Source organism: Rhinolophus ferrumequinum, chromosome 9, assembly GCF_004115265.2.
Source record: "Rhinolophus ferrumequinum isolate MPI-CBG mRhiFer1 chromosome 9, mRhiFer1_v1.p, whole genome shotgun sequence".
NCBI classification, from domain to species: domain Eukaryota; kingdom Metazoa; phylum Chordata; class Mammalia; order Chiroptera; family Rhinolophidae; genus Rhinolophus; species Rhinolophus ferrumequinum.
Genome location: NC_046292.1, coordinates 91,623,537 through 91,641,896, shown reverse-complemented (window position 1 = coordinate 91,641,896; position 18,360 = coordinate 91,623,537). Strand labels below are relative to the sequence as shown.

Genomic DNA, 18,360 nt, shown 5'->3' with positions numbered 1-18,360 from the left:
GATAGGGATCAATTGGAAGTTACATTGTGAATATAATCCCCAGAGCTCAGGGCAGGTAGAGAGAATGAATCTGACTCTAAAGGAGACCTTGTCCAAACTAGCCATCGAGACTGGCGGGGACTGGGTGACCCTCTTACCCTATGCCATCTTCCGGGTCCGGAACTCACCATATGTACATGGTTTGACACCTTTCGAAATTCTGTATGGGGCACCACCCCCCATTATTGTTCGTACTCTACCAGATCATGACCCCAATGTGGCCCCAAGTTATCTGGCCAGTTTAAAGGCCCTGCAAGGGGTCCAACATGAGATATGGCCCCTAGTGAGTTCCCTGTATAAAATTAAGGACGCCCCGAACCTGGAACATGGCATCGTTCCAGGGGATTGGGTATGGGTAAGGAGACACAGGTCCCGGACACTGGAGGAAAGATGGAAAGGTCCTTATGTGGTTATTCTGGTTACCCCCACTGCCTTAAAGGTTGACGGCATTGGGCCTTGGGTCCATCACTCTCACGTGCGCCGAGCCAGCCAGCTGGAAAAGACGCAAGCTGAGGAGTGGATCGTACGGCGACACCCTGATAACCCTCTGAAGCTGCAGCTCTCCCGACCTCGGGGAAGCGTCAAGCCCCCTGCCTCAGCTAACGATGGAATGGCTGCTAGCCCTAACTCTGCTTAACATCTGGGAGAAGAGCCATGCGGGGATTAACCCACACCAACCCCATAAGCTAACATGGACCCTAACAGATGGACAGACCCAAACAACCCTTAATAGCACCACACATACTGCCCCCATCAATACGTGGTGGCCAGACTTGTTTTTCGACCTGCGTGACATTTTCGGCACTAAACGTGGACAGCAGTATGACTACTCAGTCAGGTCCAAGCGGGCTGTAATTGACACCTCTCAAGGACATAGTGCACAAGGGTTTTGGGCCTGCCCAGGGAACCTAAGAAACAATTGGAAAACCTGTGGCGGCCCAGACCGCTACTATTGTGGTAGTTGGAGTTGTGTCACCTCCTATGACGGGCCCCGACAGTGGGATGTTGGGAACAGGAATCTAGTTAAATTCTCCTTTAGGGACCCCCACAACCGGGTGCCCCAGGTACGTGTCCAGTTTAACCAAGACGTGGCACGAAGAGAGCGTGGTTGGTTATCAGGATTAACTTGGGGGTTCCAATTAGATATAGGCCGTTGGGCATGGATAGGCCCCCACCCCGGCGGTCTCCTAACTATTCGACTATCGGTCGAAACGATCAGCACTCAGGTGGGTCCAAATAAGGTGCTGTCCCCTCTCGTCCCTACCAAGAACCCAGGTATATCAAGATAAAAACACCGCAGGAGGGACTGCGGGAACCCAGCCAAAGACCTCTGTAACTCCTTCGACACCTGCTACGCAGACAACCGAAGACTCATTGCAGAAACTGGTGCGCACTGTATACGAGACCCTTAATGCCACCAGTCCTAACCTCACAACCTCCTGTTGGCTGTGCTATGATGTAAAGCCCCCGTTCTATGAGGCAATAGGACTTAATGCCACTTACAACGCCTCTAACGGTAAGAACCCCTCTCAGTGTTCATGGGGGGATCGTAAAATTGGCTTAACCATGCAACTAGTGAGCGGCAATGGGACCTGTCTAGGGAAGGTGCCCCAGGCTAAACAAAGTTTATGTGCCTCCATAGACAGCTCCCCTAGTTGGAAAAGTGACACTAAGTGGTTAATCCCCAGAACTGATGGATGGTGGATATGTTCAAAGACTGGCCTCACCCCGTGCCTATCTACCTCGGTCTTTAATGCCGCCAATGAATTCTGTGTCCTAGTAACTGTGCTGCCCCGCATCCTCTATCACCCTGAGGAGAGTATGTATTTGCATTGGAATGGTGACACAAGTACGAGAAGTAAAAGAGAGCCCATCACTGCACTAACCATTGCCACCCTGTTCAGTTTGGGAATAGCCGGAGCCGGGACTGGCATAGCTTCCCTGGCTACTCAACAATCAGGAATGACCTCCCTAAGGGCGGCCATAGATGAGGACATAGAAAGATTGGAAATCTCAATTAGTCATTTAGAAAAGTCGCTCACCTCTCTATCCGAGGTAGTACTCCAGAATAGAAGAGGACTTGATTTGTTGCTCCTCCAACAAGGGGGACTATGTCCTGCGCTGGGGAAGGAATGTTGTTTTTATGCTGACCATACTGGTGTGGTAAAAGAATCCATGGCAAAGGTGAGAGAAGGGTTAGCTAAGAGAAAACGGGAAAGGGAAGCTCAGGAGAACTGGTTTGAAGCTTGGTTTAACAGATCCCCCTGGCTCACCACCACCTTAGTATCTACCTTAGTGGGCCCAATTATCTTGCTTGTGCTCATTCTAACCTTGGGCCCTTGCATATTAAACAAGCTTATTAATTTTGTAAAAGATCATGTTAATACCGTCCAGCTCATGGTCCTAAGACAACAGTATGAGACAGTGCCCACCCGTGAGGACCTCTACGGCTGACCCGTACATGAGCAAGATTCCTCATTATGAACAACACACAGGGGGGAAATGTAAGAGACTGTTAGCATGAGAACTGCTATCTTTAGCTCAGGATTAACAGCCCCTAGCCTGAAACAACATAATTATAAAATTCCAGGATGTGGGCAGTTGCAGCATGGAGACTAGAAGTTCTGTAGCTTATCTTATACTCCTGGTCTCCTTGTCCTGTAGTAAATCTTATACTCTTTGAAGCTATGTAAGTCCTGTAAGTTTATCTAGTACTCTCTGAAGCTATGGAAAGCCTTGAAAATGCTATATAACCCCTTGGCTTTAAGAGTTTGGGGTCCTTGTTAAAACACGCTGCGTCGGGCAGAGACTCGGACCCCAGCTGGCTGGAAATAAACCTCGCTGTGTGACTTGCATTATTGTGCGGGTTCTCTGTCTGTCTGAGGGGGACAATTCCGGACCTTAACAATACAACCCTATAATATACATTATACTACTACATAGAGTCTTCTATTCCAATTTTTCTAGCTCAAAGCAGTCTCTCTTTCTTGTTAATGGAGGACAATTTTGATTAGTACAAAGACAATGAAAAGACAAGAATACGGGGGTCTAAACCTAACTCGAGCACTAACCTGTTGTGTGACCCCTTAGAGAATCACACTTTCTCAGTCTCCTTTCCTCCTCTACATAATGATGGTAATTTAACTCCACTTCTCAAATCACAACATGTATGCCAAGAGAGTTTTGTTTTGTTTTTTAATTTAATGGTTAATAAAAGTACAAAACAGTAGGAAATCTATCACACAGAACTGGACATGTTATTTTTTTCCCCTTAAATGAATATACAAGTGCTTTAAATCTGAAATTATAACAAATTATTTTGTCTCCTAAACTGCACTTGTCTGTCAGGTATTTACTATCCAATTCTCCCCAGTACCCTGACAATGTCTTGGTACTACCCAACCAACAAGTAATGTATCATAACATTTTATTCCCATTTATACAGACTTCTACAATTTCCAGGCAAGTTTCCTGCAAGACAATAAACATCAGTAACTAAAGATGAATGTAATTATCAAATATTTTGAATACTTAACCTGTACCAGTTATACTAGATATAAGAGATTAGTGATTAAGATACTTTTTCATTTCCTCAGGACAATCCTGAAAAGACACAGCACTTGGGCCATCACTCCCATCCCTCCCCCAGGCAGACATCACTGACCACGGGCCTCCCCCTTGAACTGCTACAGTCTTGGCTCCAAGATTCCATGGAGCCATTACCAATCAAATGGGCTTGTTTTACTAGACCTCATCACGTGTCACTAAATCTCCATCTACACAAGTGATGATTCTGATACCTCTATTGGAATATGGAAATTTGTAGGAAACTGAATATGCATTAGGAAGTAAAACCAAAAGAGGTCATGTCCCTGTTATCGTTTATAATTCAAATGAAACATTATTTAAAGGGATTAAGGAAAACGTGTGGGGGAAAACAGTACTTCCTGCCAATTCTCAATTACCATTTTCTAACATTCTAAATTAATTCTTAAACGAATGAAGCCTGAGAACCACCTGAGTCTAGGGAATCCGGTTATCCATTTTATAAATGTTCCCTTTAAAGGCCAGGATTGTTATTATAGCAGTTAGAATAAGCTCAAAAGAAACTAATGAAATTAGTGAAAATAAAAAAAAAATTTAAAAAGCCTATTAAACCAAAATTCTGAAACAAAGTAAGATGGCTTAAACAATCTAACCTTGATAACTCAAAGGCCATCTTTTTCATCTATGCAAGACTTAAAGACTTAAAACAAAAGTTTATTGTCTTCCAACTGCAGGCAAGTTAACTCCTCTTGTCCATGACTAACTATTCAACTATTTAAAGAGAAATCCTTTGTCCTCCATACTTCAAGGTGCAGAACTCCAGAACCTTGAATCAGCACTGGCTTAAATGTTTGACCAGACCTACACCACTGCCTAAGGAAAACCTAGGCCGACCTGCAGGTGTGAGAAGGACCTCACCGTATCCAATTCTTTCATATTTAAAACACGAGTATTAACCTTACTATCAAACACACTTGACAAAGAAATCTACAATTCCAACTTGCCTGTTCTCCTGGCAGAGACCAGCTTGAAATAACAGATACTAAAAAGGGGAAAATCCACAAACATGAACTGTTCAATCCTCTGAAGTTTCCACCAACCAAAAAGCGTGCTGTTGCCATCCATTAGGGAGTAATAAGAGAGTGTCCTAGGACGATAACTCTGTCTTCTTTAAAAAACTATTATGGAACATACTGCTCACCATGTTATTCTGAATCTGTTGTTTAAAAGTTATTCCTCTGAGAGTTCAGTCGTCATAAAATGCTTCACTCACCAATCCACTTTGACTTGACTATCAGGAAGCTCAAAGCTGAACTGTGTGCCCCCGAAAGCAGCTATCCGCAGCTCAGGGCTTCGGTATCTTACCTCCATCTCTCCATTGCCTTCACTGCAGACTCCTGTTCTCTCTGTGATGGCCTAGAGATGTGTTTTTTATTGAAGCCACCTCAGAATTCTTTTGGAAATGAGGACATAAATAATTTAATAAATTAGTTTGCTTCGTTCTTACTATTTATTTTTGTCCTCGGCATCGCCCAGAACTCTCCCTTTTCTGTGCTCCTGTGCACACTGCTCACCCAGGACATGGCCCCCACCATTTATAGCATTCAGTGACTCTCCTCGAGCCTGGGGCTGAATGACCACTCATTAGGCCCCTACCATACTTTTGAATACTAATTTCTTCATGTGCATTGTCTCACGCTCCTCAAAGACTGTGAGATCCTAATGGGCAGACAGTACATCTTTATATTCCCAGCAGCATCAAGACAAGCCTTGCCCACTGCAGACACATGGGTGAAATCATGTGGCAGGTAACAGGCTGAAAAGGAGGTTTCCATCTTAAAGCAGTTTACAAGCCAAACTAAGATATATTAATTATCTATGCAGCCAACAGGAATTGCATATATGTAAATACAAAGAAAGTTCCTGGAATGGCTGCATTTGGCAGGATTAGTCAGAGTATGAAGAGGTTTTCAGTTGAGTTAAAAGGAATAAGACTTGTGAGGACATTCAGTCACAAAATAATGACTCCAGTGACAAAGAAGGTGCAAGTACTCAAAGCACATTTCCATGGGTGTAGTAAAGAACTATAAACATCATTACACAATGGAGGTGAACTTTGGGGATGCCTGGCAGAGGGCCTAGAGGCAACAATCTGAATCCAGAGCCTGGTTTTCCAAGGTAAAAACTTTGGAAAATGATACACGACTCCTGTGTCAAGAAGGAGGGAGAAAGCTAGAATATGACGGTAAATACTAGAGATGCACTCATTCTCAAGTGGGAATTTAGAACGACCCATTTAGGAACCCATCTTGGCACAACTGCCATGATAGCGCTAGGGCTTGAGCAGCAGTTTCTACCTCACCTTCTTGAATCTGAGATCTCTTCTTGGAGAACAACAATTTCAATCTCTCTCCCTCCTTCTCCCTTCACCACCACCACTAACCCTCCACCCCCCCGCCAAACATGCACAGAGCTGTAATTTAATGTGTGTAGCTTACCACAGGTGCAGTACAACAAAATGGCTTAGAGCAACTGCTCACTTCAAATCTCAGCTCTGACACTCATTAGGTGTGCACTCTCAGGGAACATATTTAACCTTACTTAGCCAGATATAAGACGGGAATAAAAACTGTACCTGCCTCGTAGGTAGAGATACATAAAATGTTTAGCAGAATGAGTAGCTCAGTAAGCTGTCACCCAATGTTATTTTTTAACGAACAATAAGGTATGGATTTTCGGACCCTCGTACTAACCTCCTTGAGACCCATAGCAGAGCAGTAAGTTCCAACAGCAAGGATTCATGTGGCAGCTACAGAGTTCAGCACTGTGCCAGGGGCTACAGAAGCCAATACAACACCCCAAAAATAAGGGGGTGATGCAGAGGGTGGATGTTGGAAGGAAGTGGGAAACATTGGTTCAGAGGCTAAACGTAGACTGAAACTCAAGCAGGAGTTTTAAAGTTGGAAATGATATGGGGAGCCAAGAACATCTGGTCAGGGAGCAGCATGCTGAACATGTGGTTAAGGAAGACTACCTTCCCCCCCACCCCCCCACCCGCAGCCTACAGGACAAAACTAGGGAGAGGGCGTGGCACAGCCCTCACCACTTGGTACCAACCAAATGACTGCGCTCAAAGCTCTAAATACCCTAATACTGCTGGTCACTTAAGTTGGTGTAAGCCATACCAATAGTTACATTAACAATTTAACTAATTTCTTCATGATACTATGAAAAAACTTTACCATCAAGATCTCATGGAAGCTTAGTAAACACTGAGCTTCAGATCCAGTCTAAGAAATTGGAAAAAGGGAACCATCTGCAGAGGAGTCCTCAGCATTAGAAAAGGATAGACAGTATGTAGGCCCTTGACTGAATTTAAGGGTTCTCTTCCTCACCCTTAGATCCTCGACCTAACTAACCTCTATCATTTTTCAAACACTTGTTTATTGTAATTACCTCAAACAAACTAAGATGCATGAGTAACCAAAAATTAATCAGGTATCCAGTAGTTAAAGTTGTCTAATCTTTTTTGGCTTTATATCTGGCCAATTGCAACTTATTTTCTAATACTAGAAAGCTTTTGAGAACAGAGTTGGAATCCTAACTGGACACTTCCTAGTTGTTTCATTTCAGGCAAATCAAACTCCCATGCTACAGTTTCCACATCTACAAAGAGGGGATACCCCCTCAAAAAGTACTTGTAAAAGCTAAATGAGTTAGTATTAGTCAGGTGACTGAAACATAATAAGCAGAATATGTGTTATCTATTATTATCATCTTTATTTCAGAGTAATATTGGCCACCACCAGATCTCCAGGGACACAGATATCACATTTTTTCAACAAAAATACGTGGGCAAAATTATTTGATTGCCACTGAATGGAAAACAGCACAGCTTGATAAGACACAGTGGTGGGCCCCTACCTGTTGCAACACCTCTAAGAGATGACTATCACAAACTAGCGATGCTTTCAGGACCTCACTCAAGGAACTCATTTCTCTAGAACTGGAACCCTAGCACGTGTGAACATGAATTTCAGAAGTTCATGAAATTAAAAAAAAGTTTTTGTAAGGTATGATTTAAAAAAAAAAAAAAAAAAAAAAAGCATTTCCTGGTGTGTGACCATAGCACTACTTTGTAATTTTTTCTTCTCTATCTGGAAATCTGGCGAGGTGGAACGAAAAGAGTACGGAACTCCCTTCCTTGCCTCCCAAACCAAAAATTAATTTTTAGCAGGTAAAGCGGCCCTTATGCTGAGATAAAGCAAGGTGACTCCACACACACATTCACAGATAAAAGGTCCCTTCGCTCCCCGACACTAGGCACTAGGATCCGCAAAGAACTAAATTCCAAGTGCACCCTAGAGAGCTTGGAAAAACAAGGGCTCCAGTTGCCTGTCCGACATGTGAGAGAGGATAGTCTTGCTCAGCTATGAGGACCACATCCCATGCACAATACACGCTCCCACGCCCAAGGGGAAGACCAGAAACATTCAATGCATTGAGCACACTCCCCACAACCTACATCGTCTCCGACCTCTCGGGCAACAGACACCTTCCGGGACGCCCAGAAGGCTGTTCCTGGAAACGCTGGCAGCACCGAGCGCGGGGCAACGCGCACACGTGCCCCGGCGGCGCCAGAACGGGCTCGGGCCCCCGCTTCCGCACTCACCTGGCCTGTGATGCCAGTGATGAGAGCCACCTTCCTGGGCTTGCCCATCTCGCCGTCCCCGGAACCCCGGGCGCTGGGGAAGCGTGCCTGCGCGTGTGCCATGTCCCCGCGGGCGTGCGACGGAAGGTAGGGCGGAGCAGAGGCGAGCGGAGCTGAGGCAGCAGCGCCGGAGGGACGTGGGGGTGTGCCCGCGCGCAAGCCGCCTCACGCGGGCTACAGGAAAAGAGCGCACCGCGCGGCCGCCGCCACAATCTGACAGGGGCCGGGTGGGGGAGGGAGGGGGGCGGGCCGACGCGAACCCCGCTGAAGAGTGGTGGGGCTGCGCCCTGGCGGGCGCCGCGTCACACGTCAGCCCGCGACGCTCCCGCGGCGCCTGCGACAGGCCCCGCCCCCCGTCGACGACGGGGCGGGGCGTCGGAAGCGCCGGCCGGGCTGCTGTGCGGTGCCGCCTCCAGCTATGGCTAATATGCAGCCTCAGGACGGGGAGTGATATACCGGTGCCTCACTCCTGGCATGTCTCTTGGCAAGGCTAGAGAGTGGAGGGGCCGGGCCAGCGGCGGCCTGTACTTCACCATCTTACCCTCCACAGAAACCCTATGTCCTCTCCTTCACCCTTCTGAGTCTCCCAGGAATCCTAATAGTACCCAAGGATGCTGACAGGAACCATAGGCTGACTTTTCCATTAGGAGAAAGCCCTGAATTCCAAATTTGTGCATCACGGGGCCTCGGTCAAAGGCTTTGATAAATAATTTCTGGAAACCTAGTGTAGTGCTTTTTGAGGAGTCTGGTTTTATGTTCCTTGAAATGCCCTAGCATTACAAGGCCCCTGAATGGGATCGCAGTTGTGGGTTGTAACTAACCTCACCTCTAGCCTGGCTTTCTGGCTCTTTTCACATTTCTCTGATGCTTGGAACCAGGCACTAGGTTCCAAATAACTGGGCTCAACGTCTTCCAGTTCAGAAAGTCTCTGGCCCCACCCATGCTTACAATAAGGAAATGTTGAAAAGACTGCACGGGTCAATAAACCGGATCGTGGCCAACTTCAAACAAAGTAACTCACATGCAAGGTGGGGTCCTAGTTTGGTGCCTATGAAATATTTTGTGCATGTGATGACTGCACATTGGGCAGTGAAAGCAGCTGAGTGAGGTAACTCAGACACTGGGAGGAGAGCAGGTGTGTGTACCTAAGCAGTTGACTAGAATCCAGTAAGGAGACAGAAACTTCTCTGCCTCTACTGCTCTGCTTATCTGTACATATTCCTCTCCCCTCAGCAGATCCCCTCAGATCATCCCTTTAAACCACAAATTAAGTAGGAGAGTGCCCAATCTAATGCCCAAGATGTGTTCCAGATCTCAAATTCCCAAATCAGAAAAGCTCAAGATTAAATTAAAAACCTCTGTCTCCTAAGCCCCTCAAGAATACTCCTGAGATTTATAGATAGGTTTGTCTTTGTTTTCACACCTTGCCTTTGCTCTGTCCATTCTATACAGAGAATGACAGTAAGTGTTACAGGAAGTAGCAGAAGTCTGCCTCTGAGTGGTGAATGAAAAAGCCCTAATACAGAGGAGAGTAAACACTTTCATTTAGGGGAACTCACTCTAAGCAAGAAATGTCTTTGAAATCTACTAGATGAATAACATGTTTTATTTAATATAAATATGCTTTCAATTAATTTGCAGATAAATTACACAACATTTTCCCTAAAATCACTGAAAAAAATGGATACTCAGGGAGGATGTGCCAGTTTATTCTGCAGCTATGATACTTCCTATCACACTACTGAACACTGGACATATTTGCCTGTCTTAGTAAGAAGTATGACAGTAGAAGACCCATAAAGAGAAAATCGATAATATTGTAGGTCCTGTAAATAAAATCATTACAAAACATTGAGGAAAATGGTAGTTCAGAGATATAGTGGAAGGTTGACAAATGAAGAATATTTCTGTAGAAAACTTCTGTGAAGAAAGGTGTAAGACAGTATACTGCTTTGCTAGGGCTGTCATAACAAAATACATACTGGGTGGCTTAAACAACAGAAATTTATTTTCTCACAGTTCTGGAGGCTGAGAGTCCAAGATTAGGGTTGGTTCCTTCTACCGCCTCTCTTTTCGTCTTATAGATGGCCATCTTCACATTCACATTGGAATTCTCTAATATATCTGCGTCTAAATTTCTGCTTCTTACTATGTTTCCCCGAAAATAAGACCTAGCCGGACCATCAGCTGTAATGCGTCTTTTGGAGCAAAAATTAATATCAGACAAGACCGGGTCTTATATTAATTTTTGCTCCAAAAGACGCATTACAGCTGATGGTCCGGCTAGGTCTTATTTTCAGGGAAACAGGGTATAAGGACACCGGTCATACTGCACTATGGCCCACCCAATATATCCTCATGTTAACTGAATTACCTCTTTAAGGGCCCTCTACAAATAGTCACACTCTGGGTTCTTGGGGATTAGGACTTTCACATATGAATGTGGGGTGGGGGGGACACAAAGAGAGGTTTTTCTTGTTTCTTGCTTTGTTCGCTGGGGTGGTGCAGAAGGGAGGCTAGTTTAAATGTGATGCAAACTATGAAGACAAGGGCAAGACCACAAATTCCAAGTTCTCTAAATGGATAAAAGCCAACTGTGTTAGCTCAGGCTGCTAAACCAAAATACCATAGACGAGGGGGCTTAAACAACAGAAATGTATATCTCACAATTCTGGAGACTGAGAAGTCCAAGATCAAGGTGCTGGCCAATTTGATTCCTGGTGAGAGCTCTCTTCCTGGGTTGCAGAAGGCCATCTTCTTGCTGTATCCTTACATGGTGAAGAGACATCTCTCTCGTGTTTCTTCTTCTAAGGTCAATTATCCCATCATGAGGTCTCCACCCTCATGATCTAATTACATCCAGGCCCCCATCTCCAAATACCATCACACTTCAGATTAGGACTTCAACATATGAATTTTGGGATGATACGATTCAGTCCACGCATCGACCATTTTATATTAGGTTGGTGCAAAAGTAATTGCGGTATTTGCAATTATTTTTAACCTTGTAAACCGCAATTACTTTTGCACCAGTCTAATACAATACTTAATATGTTGAACAAGTTTTTTTCACATCTTTGTTTCCCATTTCTTGACATTGAGTAGATGCCAATTATTCAAGAATAATGCTTCTGCTTTCCCTTCCAAATTTTCTCTTCTTTTAAAATCTTTCTTTCCTTTGCTTTTCACTTATGGAACATTTGCTAATCTTCTTTCACTGTACCTCCGATAAGAAAACCAATGATAATCTGGTTTTGAGTTAGCATGTATTGAGTGAGCCTGTAAGATGTGCCATATCTCATTTAATTCTGTGAGGAAAGTATGCTAACAATCCCTATTTTATAGAAATTGAGACTCAGAAAGGTTAGTAAACTTGCCCAAGGTCACATAGCTAGTGTCTGGTTATGGTAAATGTTATGATTGGCTCTTTCAATCCCCATTCCATACTCTATTTGGAATAATTGAAGTGCTTGAACCCATATTTCACAGACCATTTTGCGGTTAATGTTTTACAAATTAAGTTCTGTCTGTCAGCCACGTTCCTTGATCTGGCAGGTGGAAGTGAAACAGAAGCCATCTTTCTACTTCTTGTCAGACTGACCTAAGAGTTTTTGACAACTCAATTCCAAATTCAGGTTTAATCACAAGTTTCTTAAGTGCAGAGTCATTATTATTGAGTAGTATTCCATGGGATGATAACAGCAGTAGCTTCCTAATGGCTGCCTTAAAGGTATGCCTTTGATATCAATAGCTCAGGCTTCTGTTCCTCCATCCCTTACAAAGATTATTTTAACTGCAGTTTTTATTAAGATAATTGTAGATTCAAATATATTTGTAAGAAATAATACAGTGGCATCCTATGTACTCTTTAACCCAATTTCACCCAGGGTCATATTCTCAAAAACTATGATGCAATATCACAAGCAGGTTATTGACACTGATACAATACACTGATCTTATTCAGATTTCCCCAGTTTTACTTGTACTCATTTGTGCATGTATGTGTGCAGTTAGTTCTATACTCTTTTATCACATATGTAAGTTTGTTCATCTACTACCAAAGTCAAACTACCAAGTAGTTCCGACAACACAAGAACACCTCATGTTGCCCTTTTACAACCCCATCCCTAAGCCCTGGAAATCACTAATCTGTCCTCCACTTCTAAAGTTTTGTCACTTCAAAAAGTATTATAAATGGAATCATCCAGCTGGCACTCTTTTGAGACTGGCTTTTCTTCACTCAGCTTAGTTTCCTGGAGATTCATCCACGTTATGTATGTCAGTAGTTTGTTCCTTTTTATTGTTGAGTAGTATTCCATTTTGTGGATGTACCATACTTTGTTTAGCCATTCAGCCACTGAAAGATATCTGGGCTGTTTCCAGTTTGTGGCTGCTACAAGTAAAGCTGCTATGAACATTCATATAAAGGTTTTTGTGTGAATACAGTTTTCATTTTGCTCAAGAGTACATTCACTCGGCCATATGGTAATTACATGTTTAGTTTTCTAAAAAGCTTCTAAACTGTTTTCTCACAAAGGGCTTGTAAACAGAATTTATTTCACTAAATCGCTTTCTACTTGAAATGCCTACAGTGGTTTCTGTGTCCCACTCAAAACTCTGACTGACTCGGCATTACAGAAAAGACACGAATTCCAAACTCAGGGTTCTTAACCAAGATTGAAAGACCAATGAAATGGTTATTTGTGTGTGTGAGTATGATTGATAGAGAAGCATTGTAGCAGAGAAAACATACAGGGGAGAAGTAGAGACCATTTTCTTTTTACTTTCCCTCCTTTTCAGGGTTGATACCAGTTTTCCAATTCAGGAAACAATCAGGAAAGAAGTAGTAAATTTTTAGTTTTCAATTAGCAATAATCGCGCCTCGGATAAACCTCATTGGCTACGATACTGCCACTGCGCAAAACTAGTAGTAATTTTTTAAGTAATACCTTATAAAATACAACTCTGTTGGAGATAAGACCACTTAGATCCCTGCTTTTGCACTATGTTTCTCTCTGGAATTCAATGAAATTGTGTGAGTCTTCTTTCCAAAATTCATGGCAGAAGCAGCAGAATTTTAGAAACATAATTGGAAGTTGATGAGATCGCTCTGAAGATTGGAAGAACTCCCTGAAATTTGTCACCCCAACTTTGGACTATACCATTCTACTAATGAAATTACACTATGACAAATTTTTTAGACCAAGGTTTTAGAAAAGGGGAAAAGTATTCAAAATAATTGAAGACATGTATTGTGGGGAGCCATAATTTCTTGTTATTTTGTAGCCTTGCAGACTGGCTCAGTTTATGGTTAACTTGTTTTAGCTCTTAAGGCATTGTCTCTGCCTACACCTGGAGGGTGCTTGCAAGCTGCTGAGGAATGAGGTGGGAGTGGCCGGTTCCCGGACACTGAGGACTGATGATTATCAGGGTAATTGGTGGGCTTTATCATTGAGAAAATGACTTTGGGAAGTTTCAGTGATTTTGTAGTTTCTATGTAGAAGTTAAAAATTTACTCTCAATGAGGTAATGCACACTCGTGATTGTTAAGCTGCACGTACACAGATGGTATAAATTGGTAAAGAAAAGTAAACTCCGTGCTTCAGGATCACTGAAGACCGGCCGCATCATCAATTGTGTGAGTGTCTCTTTTTCATTCCCACTCCCCTTGTCAGGAACTGTTCGACTCGTAACGGCTGGTCCGCTACATTTTGGCGCCCGAACAGGGACCTGAATATAGGGGTAACGGTGAGGAACACCGCGTGGTTAGGATCCGGCTCAGATTGTGGGGCTTAGTTCATGGATGCGCGGTGAGTGAGGCACAGTCCCCTCGGTCGAATGTGTGTGTGAGTGAATGGTAGCTCCACGACTTCGTGTTACGGAGCTTGTTTGGGCCCTAATCTGAGGTTCCGGTTCTGTCATATGGCATAACGGCGATTGGGGCTCCGTCCCACCAGTTCGGGGAATTATACCGAAACGCCTCTAGCTACGACAGATTTGGTCCCAAGAGGGGCACGGCCAGACGGGCATCTGAGTGAATTTTGTGTGAAAGAAGGGCCGAGTCAGGGAAAAGAGAAATAGGTCACGCCAGCAGCAAGGACCTGTGTGTTAGAGGACTTAAGAAAATGGGTCACGCTAGCAGCAAGGACCTGTATGTTAGAGGACTTAAGAGATTACTTGCCGCCCGTGGCAGCAGGGTGAGCAAAGAGCAATTAGATAAATTTTTAGAATTTGTAAGAGAAGTTTGCCCATGGTTTCCAGATGAAGGTACCGTCAGCCTGGAAACCTGGGAAAAGGTTGGGGACAGATTGCAGGATTATTACACTGTCCATGGACCGCAGCAGGTCCCGGTGGAAACATTTGGATTGTGGACACTGATTAGACATTGTCTAGATTTAAAGAGGGAAGGTTGCAAGCTCGAGAAAGTGAAACAGGCTGGAAATGAAAAAATTCTTCCATCTGCCGCCTCTCCGGAGGAGAAGGAGGAGGGGGAGGAAGTCAGGTATGCAGAGGGACTTGCTAAGCATGATAAGGAGCCTGTTAGTCAAGATCCGCCAGACGAGCAATGGGAAGATTTAGACCCTCAAGATCAGGAAGATTTAGAGGAGGCTGCAGCTAGATATGATAGAGAAAAATATCCGCCAGTAGTGGCTGTGGCACAGGAGAGTAGGAAGCCTCCTGATCCTATACATACACTTACACAACAAATAAAAATTCTACAAGGCCAACTAGAGGAACTTAAAGTCACTCGGGAGGGAGAGAGCCTTTTTGGACCTCCCCGAGTGCCGTATACTGAGGAGAGTCTCGGGCCTCCTCAAAGTCTTACCAGACCTTCATTAGTTATGTATACCAATCCTTGGAATCCAGGGGGTAAAAATCCCCCTGTGAGCAATCCCACTGCGCCGCCTCCTGAGGGACCCCGCGTGTGGGATCCTCCGCTGCCACCACCGCAGCCACCGATTTGGGACATGTTTACAAAGCCCCCGCCAGGTTATGTTAAGCCAGGGTCAGATTCACTTGTACGATCTCCACTTCAGCTGGCTTGTGAGGAAGCTCACACGCAAGGAGAATCTACAAGACACTTTGGCGTGTATCTCCTTTTTGTGAGAACTGATCAGGCAGGAAATCAAGTTAGGGAGTGGAGACCTTTTCAGTGGAAACAGGTAAAAGAATTGAAAGAGGCATGTGCTCAGTATGGCCCTATAGCTCCTTTTACTATGGCCATTATTGATGCATTAACGGGGGACGCTACCCCCCCGGAGGACTGGAAACACATCGCTCATGCCTGCCTTTCTGGAGGCGATTACCTTTTATGGAAATCAGAATTTTATGAAAATTGTAAGACAAAGGCTAATGAGAATGCATTGAGACAAATTCCTGTTACTTTCGATATGCTGGCAGGAGAAGGCTTGTATGCCGAGTTAAGAAATCAGATGGGCTACATGCCTGGTGCTTACGGCCAGATTGCTGCGGCAGCTAAGGATGCCTGGCGAATGCTGCCTGATTCCTCCCGCAAAGAAGAACAAGTAACTCAAATAAGACAAGGAGCCGATGAACCTTTTCAGGACTTTGTGTCTCGCCTCAGTACGGCTGCGGGGCGAACTTTTGGTTCAACAGTGGCCACTCAGGCTTTTATTAAACAGCTTGCTTATGAGAATGCTAATTCTGCCTGTCAAGCAGTTATCAGACCATTTAGAAAAAAAGGAACTTTATCTGATTTTATTTGCCTGTGTGCCGATGTGGGCCCGTCTTTTTCTCAAGGTATAGCCCTAGCCGCAGCTTTACAAGGCAAACCTATCAAAGAAGTAATGTATCAACAGGCAAAACTCCATGCAGGGAGTCGTTCTGGGGCTTGTTTTACTTGTGGAAAATTGGGACATCGAGCGGCTCAATGCCCTCGCAAAGCCGAGCCCGAGAATTCAGCGGCTCCCACAAAAAAGCCGCCAGATATATGCCCTAAGTGTAGGAGAGGAAAGCATTGGGCTAATGAATGCAAGTCTAAGACAGATAAGGATGGAAAGCCGATCCAGGGAAACTGGGTGAGGGGCCAGCCCCAGGCCCCGAATCAACAATGTTATGGGGCACTACAAATTCCGGAGCAGATACAGGGACAAAAAGGGAACGGGTCCCTGAAAGAAAACATATCACAGATCTATTCAGGGCCACCGCAGGCAGCGCAGGATTGGACTTGTGTTCCACCACCGACATCGTATTAACTCCTGAAATGGGAATGCAAGCATTGCCCACAGGTGTTTTTGGGCCCCTACCCCCAAAAACTGTAGGTTTATTGTTAGGGAGAAGTAGTACAATCATGAAAGGAATTCATGTTTCCCCAGGAGTTATTGATGAGGATTTTACTGGTGAAATTAAAATTATGACACACTCACCATTAAACATTTCTGCTATACCTGCTGGTACCCGAATTGCACAGTTAATTATTCTGCCTCGCATCAAGATAGGAAAAAATAGACAGGATCAGGAGCGTGGAGATCAAGGATTTGGCTCCTCAGATGCTTATTGGATTCAGGAAATAAAGAGAAATCGGCCAGTGTTGCTACTTAAAATAAATGGAAAAAGTTTTCAAGGAATTTTAGATACTGGAGCTGATGTGTCCTGCATATCTGCTGAACATTGGCCTTCTAACTGGCCGACGCATCTTACTAATACAGATCTACAAGGCATAGGCCAATCTCATTCTCCTCAACAAAGTAGTAATCTTTTATCTTGGCAGGATGAGGAAGGTCATCAGGGAACTTTCCAACCGTATATTATCCCTGGCCTCCCAGTCAATCTCTGGGGACGAGATATTATGAGTGATATGGGAGTTTATCTCTTTAGCCCAAACCTTCAAGTAACTCAGCAAATGTTTGATCAAGGGCTCCTCCCAGGACAGGGCTTAGGAATTGAAGGACAGGGACGACAGGAACCCATTTCACCCAATCCTAACTTACAAAGAACAGGTTTAGGATATTTTCCCCAGGGGTCATAGATTTACCTGTACTCCACCAAAAAACTGCAGAGGCAATAACTTGGAAATCTGATACACCTGTGTGGATAGATCAATGGCCCCTAACTCAAGAAAAAATATTAGCCACTCAAGCGCTTGTACAGGAGCAGCTTGAAAAAGGCCATGTGATTGAATCTAATTCACCCTGGAATTCGCCTATTTTTGTAATCAAGAAGAAATCAGGAAAATGGAGATTGTTACAGGACTTGAGAAAAGTAAATGAAACTATGGAAGTTATGGGTGCCCTCCAGCCAGGGTTACCACACCCTTCTGCTATTCCTAAAGATTTTTTTTCTCATGTCATTAGACACTGTCTTGCTGCTTTTGCCATGATTGGAACTCCTAAAAAACTTAAAACAGATAATGGCTCCGGCTACATCAGTAAAAAAATTGCTTTATTTTGCCAGCAATTTTCAATTAATCATGTTACTGGCATTCCTTACAATCCACAAGGACAAGGAATTGTTGAACGTACTCATGGCACATTAAAAGTCATTTTACAAAAAATAAAAAAGGGGGAGTTATATCCCCTAATGCCCCATAATTACTTGTCTCATTCTCTTTTTATTCAAAATTTTTTGACTTTGGATGCCTATGGTAAGAGTGCAGCTGAACGTTTCTGGCATCCTTCTGCCAGCCCTCAGGCTTTGGTCAGATGGAAGGATCCACTTACTGGATCATGGCAAGGCCCAGACCCAGTCCTCATATGGGGCCGAGGGCATGTTTGCGTTTTTCCACAGGATACAGAAGGCCCTCGGTGGCTGCCAGAACGATTGGTGCGACATGTGGACCCTCTACATGCTGATGACATTGATGACCCTCAGCAATGCAGAAGAAGACCAGACGTATTGGGCCTATGTTCCTGATCCACGAATCCTCCACTCTGCTGTATGGGAAGGTTCTGAGATTCCAGTCTATGTCAATGATACTCACGCCATAGGATTGCCTTCTGATGGACACATGAAACAACATTTAAAAAGTTTTGTAAATCAGGCACTCCCTGCAGTCAGGTGACTGATTTACAAGACGGGACTAGAGACTGGTCTAAGAAATCTGT

General features: G+C 44.2%; 2 protein-coding genes and 1 non-coding gene across 3 annotated transcripts in view; 1 reads left to right on the top strand and 2 right to left on the bottom strand.

Annotated features, from left to right (window-relative positions):
• The window catches only part of GMDS (GDP-mannose 4,6-dehydratase), a 659,903-nt gene extending 651,355 nt beyond the window's left edge, over positions 1-8,548 (bottom strand). The window contains 1 exon segment of the mRNA XM_033115015.1: positions 8,258-8,548. Within this exon segment, the coding sequence (XP_032970906.1) occupies positions 8,258-8,359 (102 nt within the window). The 5' untranslated portion in view covers positions 8,360-8,548.
• A 4,538-nt stretch (positions 8,549-13,086) lies between these two features.
• On the bottom strand, positions 13,087-13,222 carry LOC117027898 (U4 spliceosomal RNA). Its single transcript, XR_004424015.1, has one exon. It is a non-coding gene; the product is annotated as a U4 spliceosomal RNA (small nuclear RNA).
• Positions 13,223-15,138: 1,916 nt separating this feature from the next.
• Positions 15,139-16,584, top strand: LOC117027140 (endogenous retrovirus group K member 113 Gag polyprotein-like). Its single transcript, XM_033114515.1, has one exon. It carries the CDS (start codon positions 15,139-15,141, stop codon positions 16,510-16,512), a length of 1,374 nt encoding a protein of 457 aa, XP_032970406.1. The 3' UTR covers positions 16,513-16,584.
• Positions 16,585-18,360: the final 1,776 nt, after the last annotated feature.

Excerpts from the sequence above, each read along its gene's own strand:
- LOC117027140 (XM_033114515.1), top strand. The coding sequence starts at position 15,139 with ATGTATACCAATCCTTGGAATCCAGGGGGTAAAAATCCCCCTGTGAGC.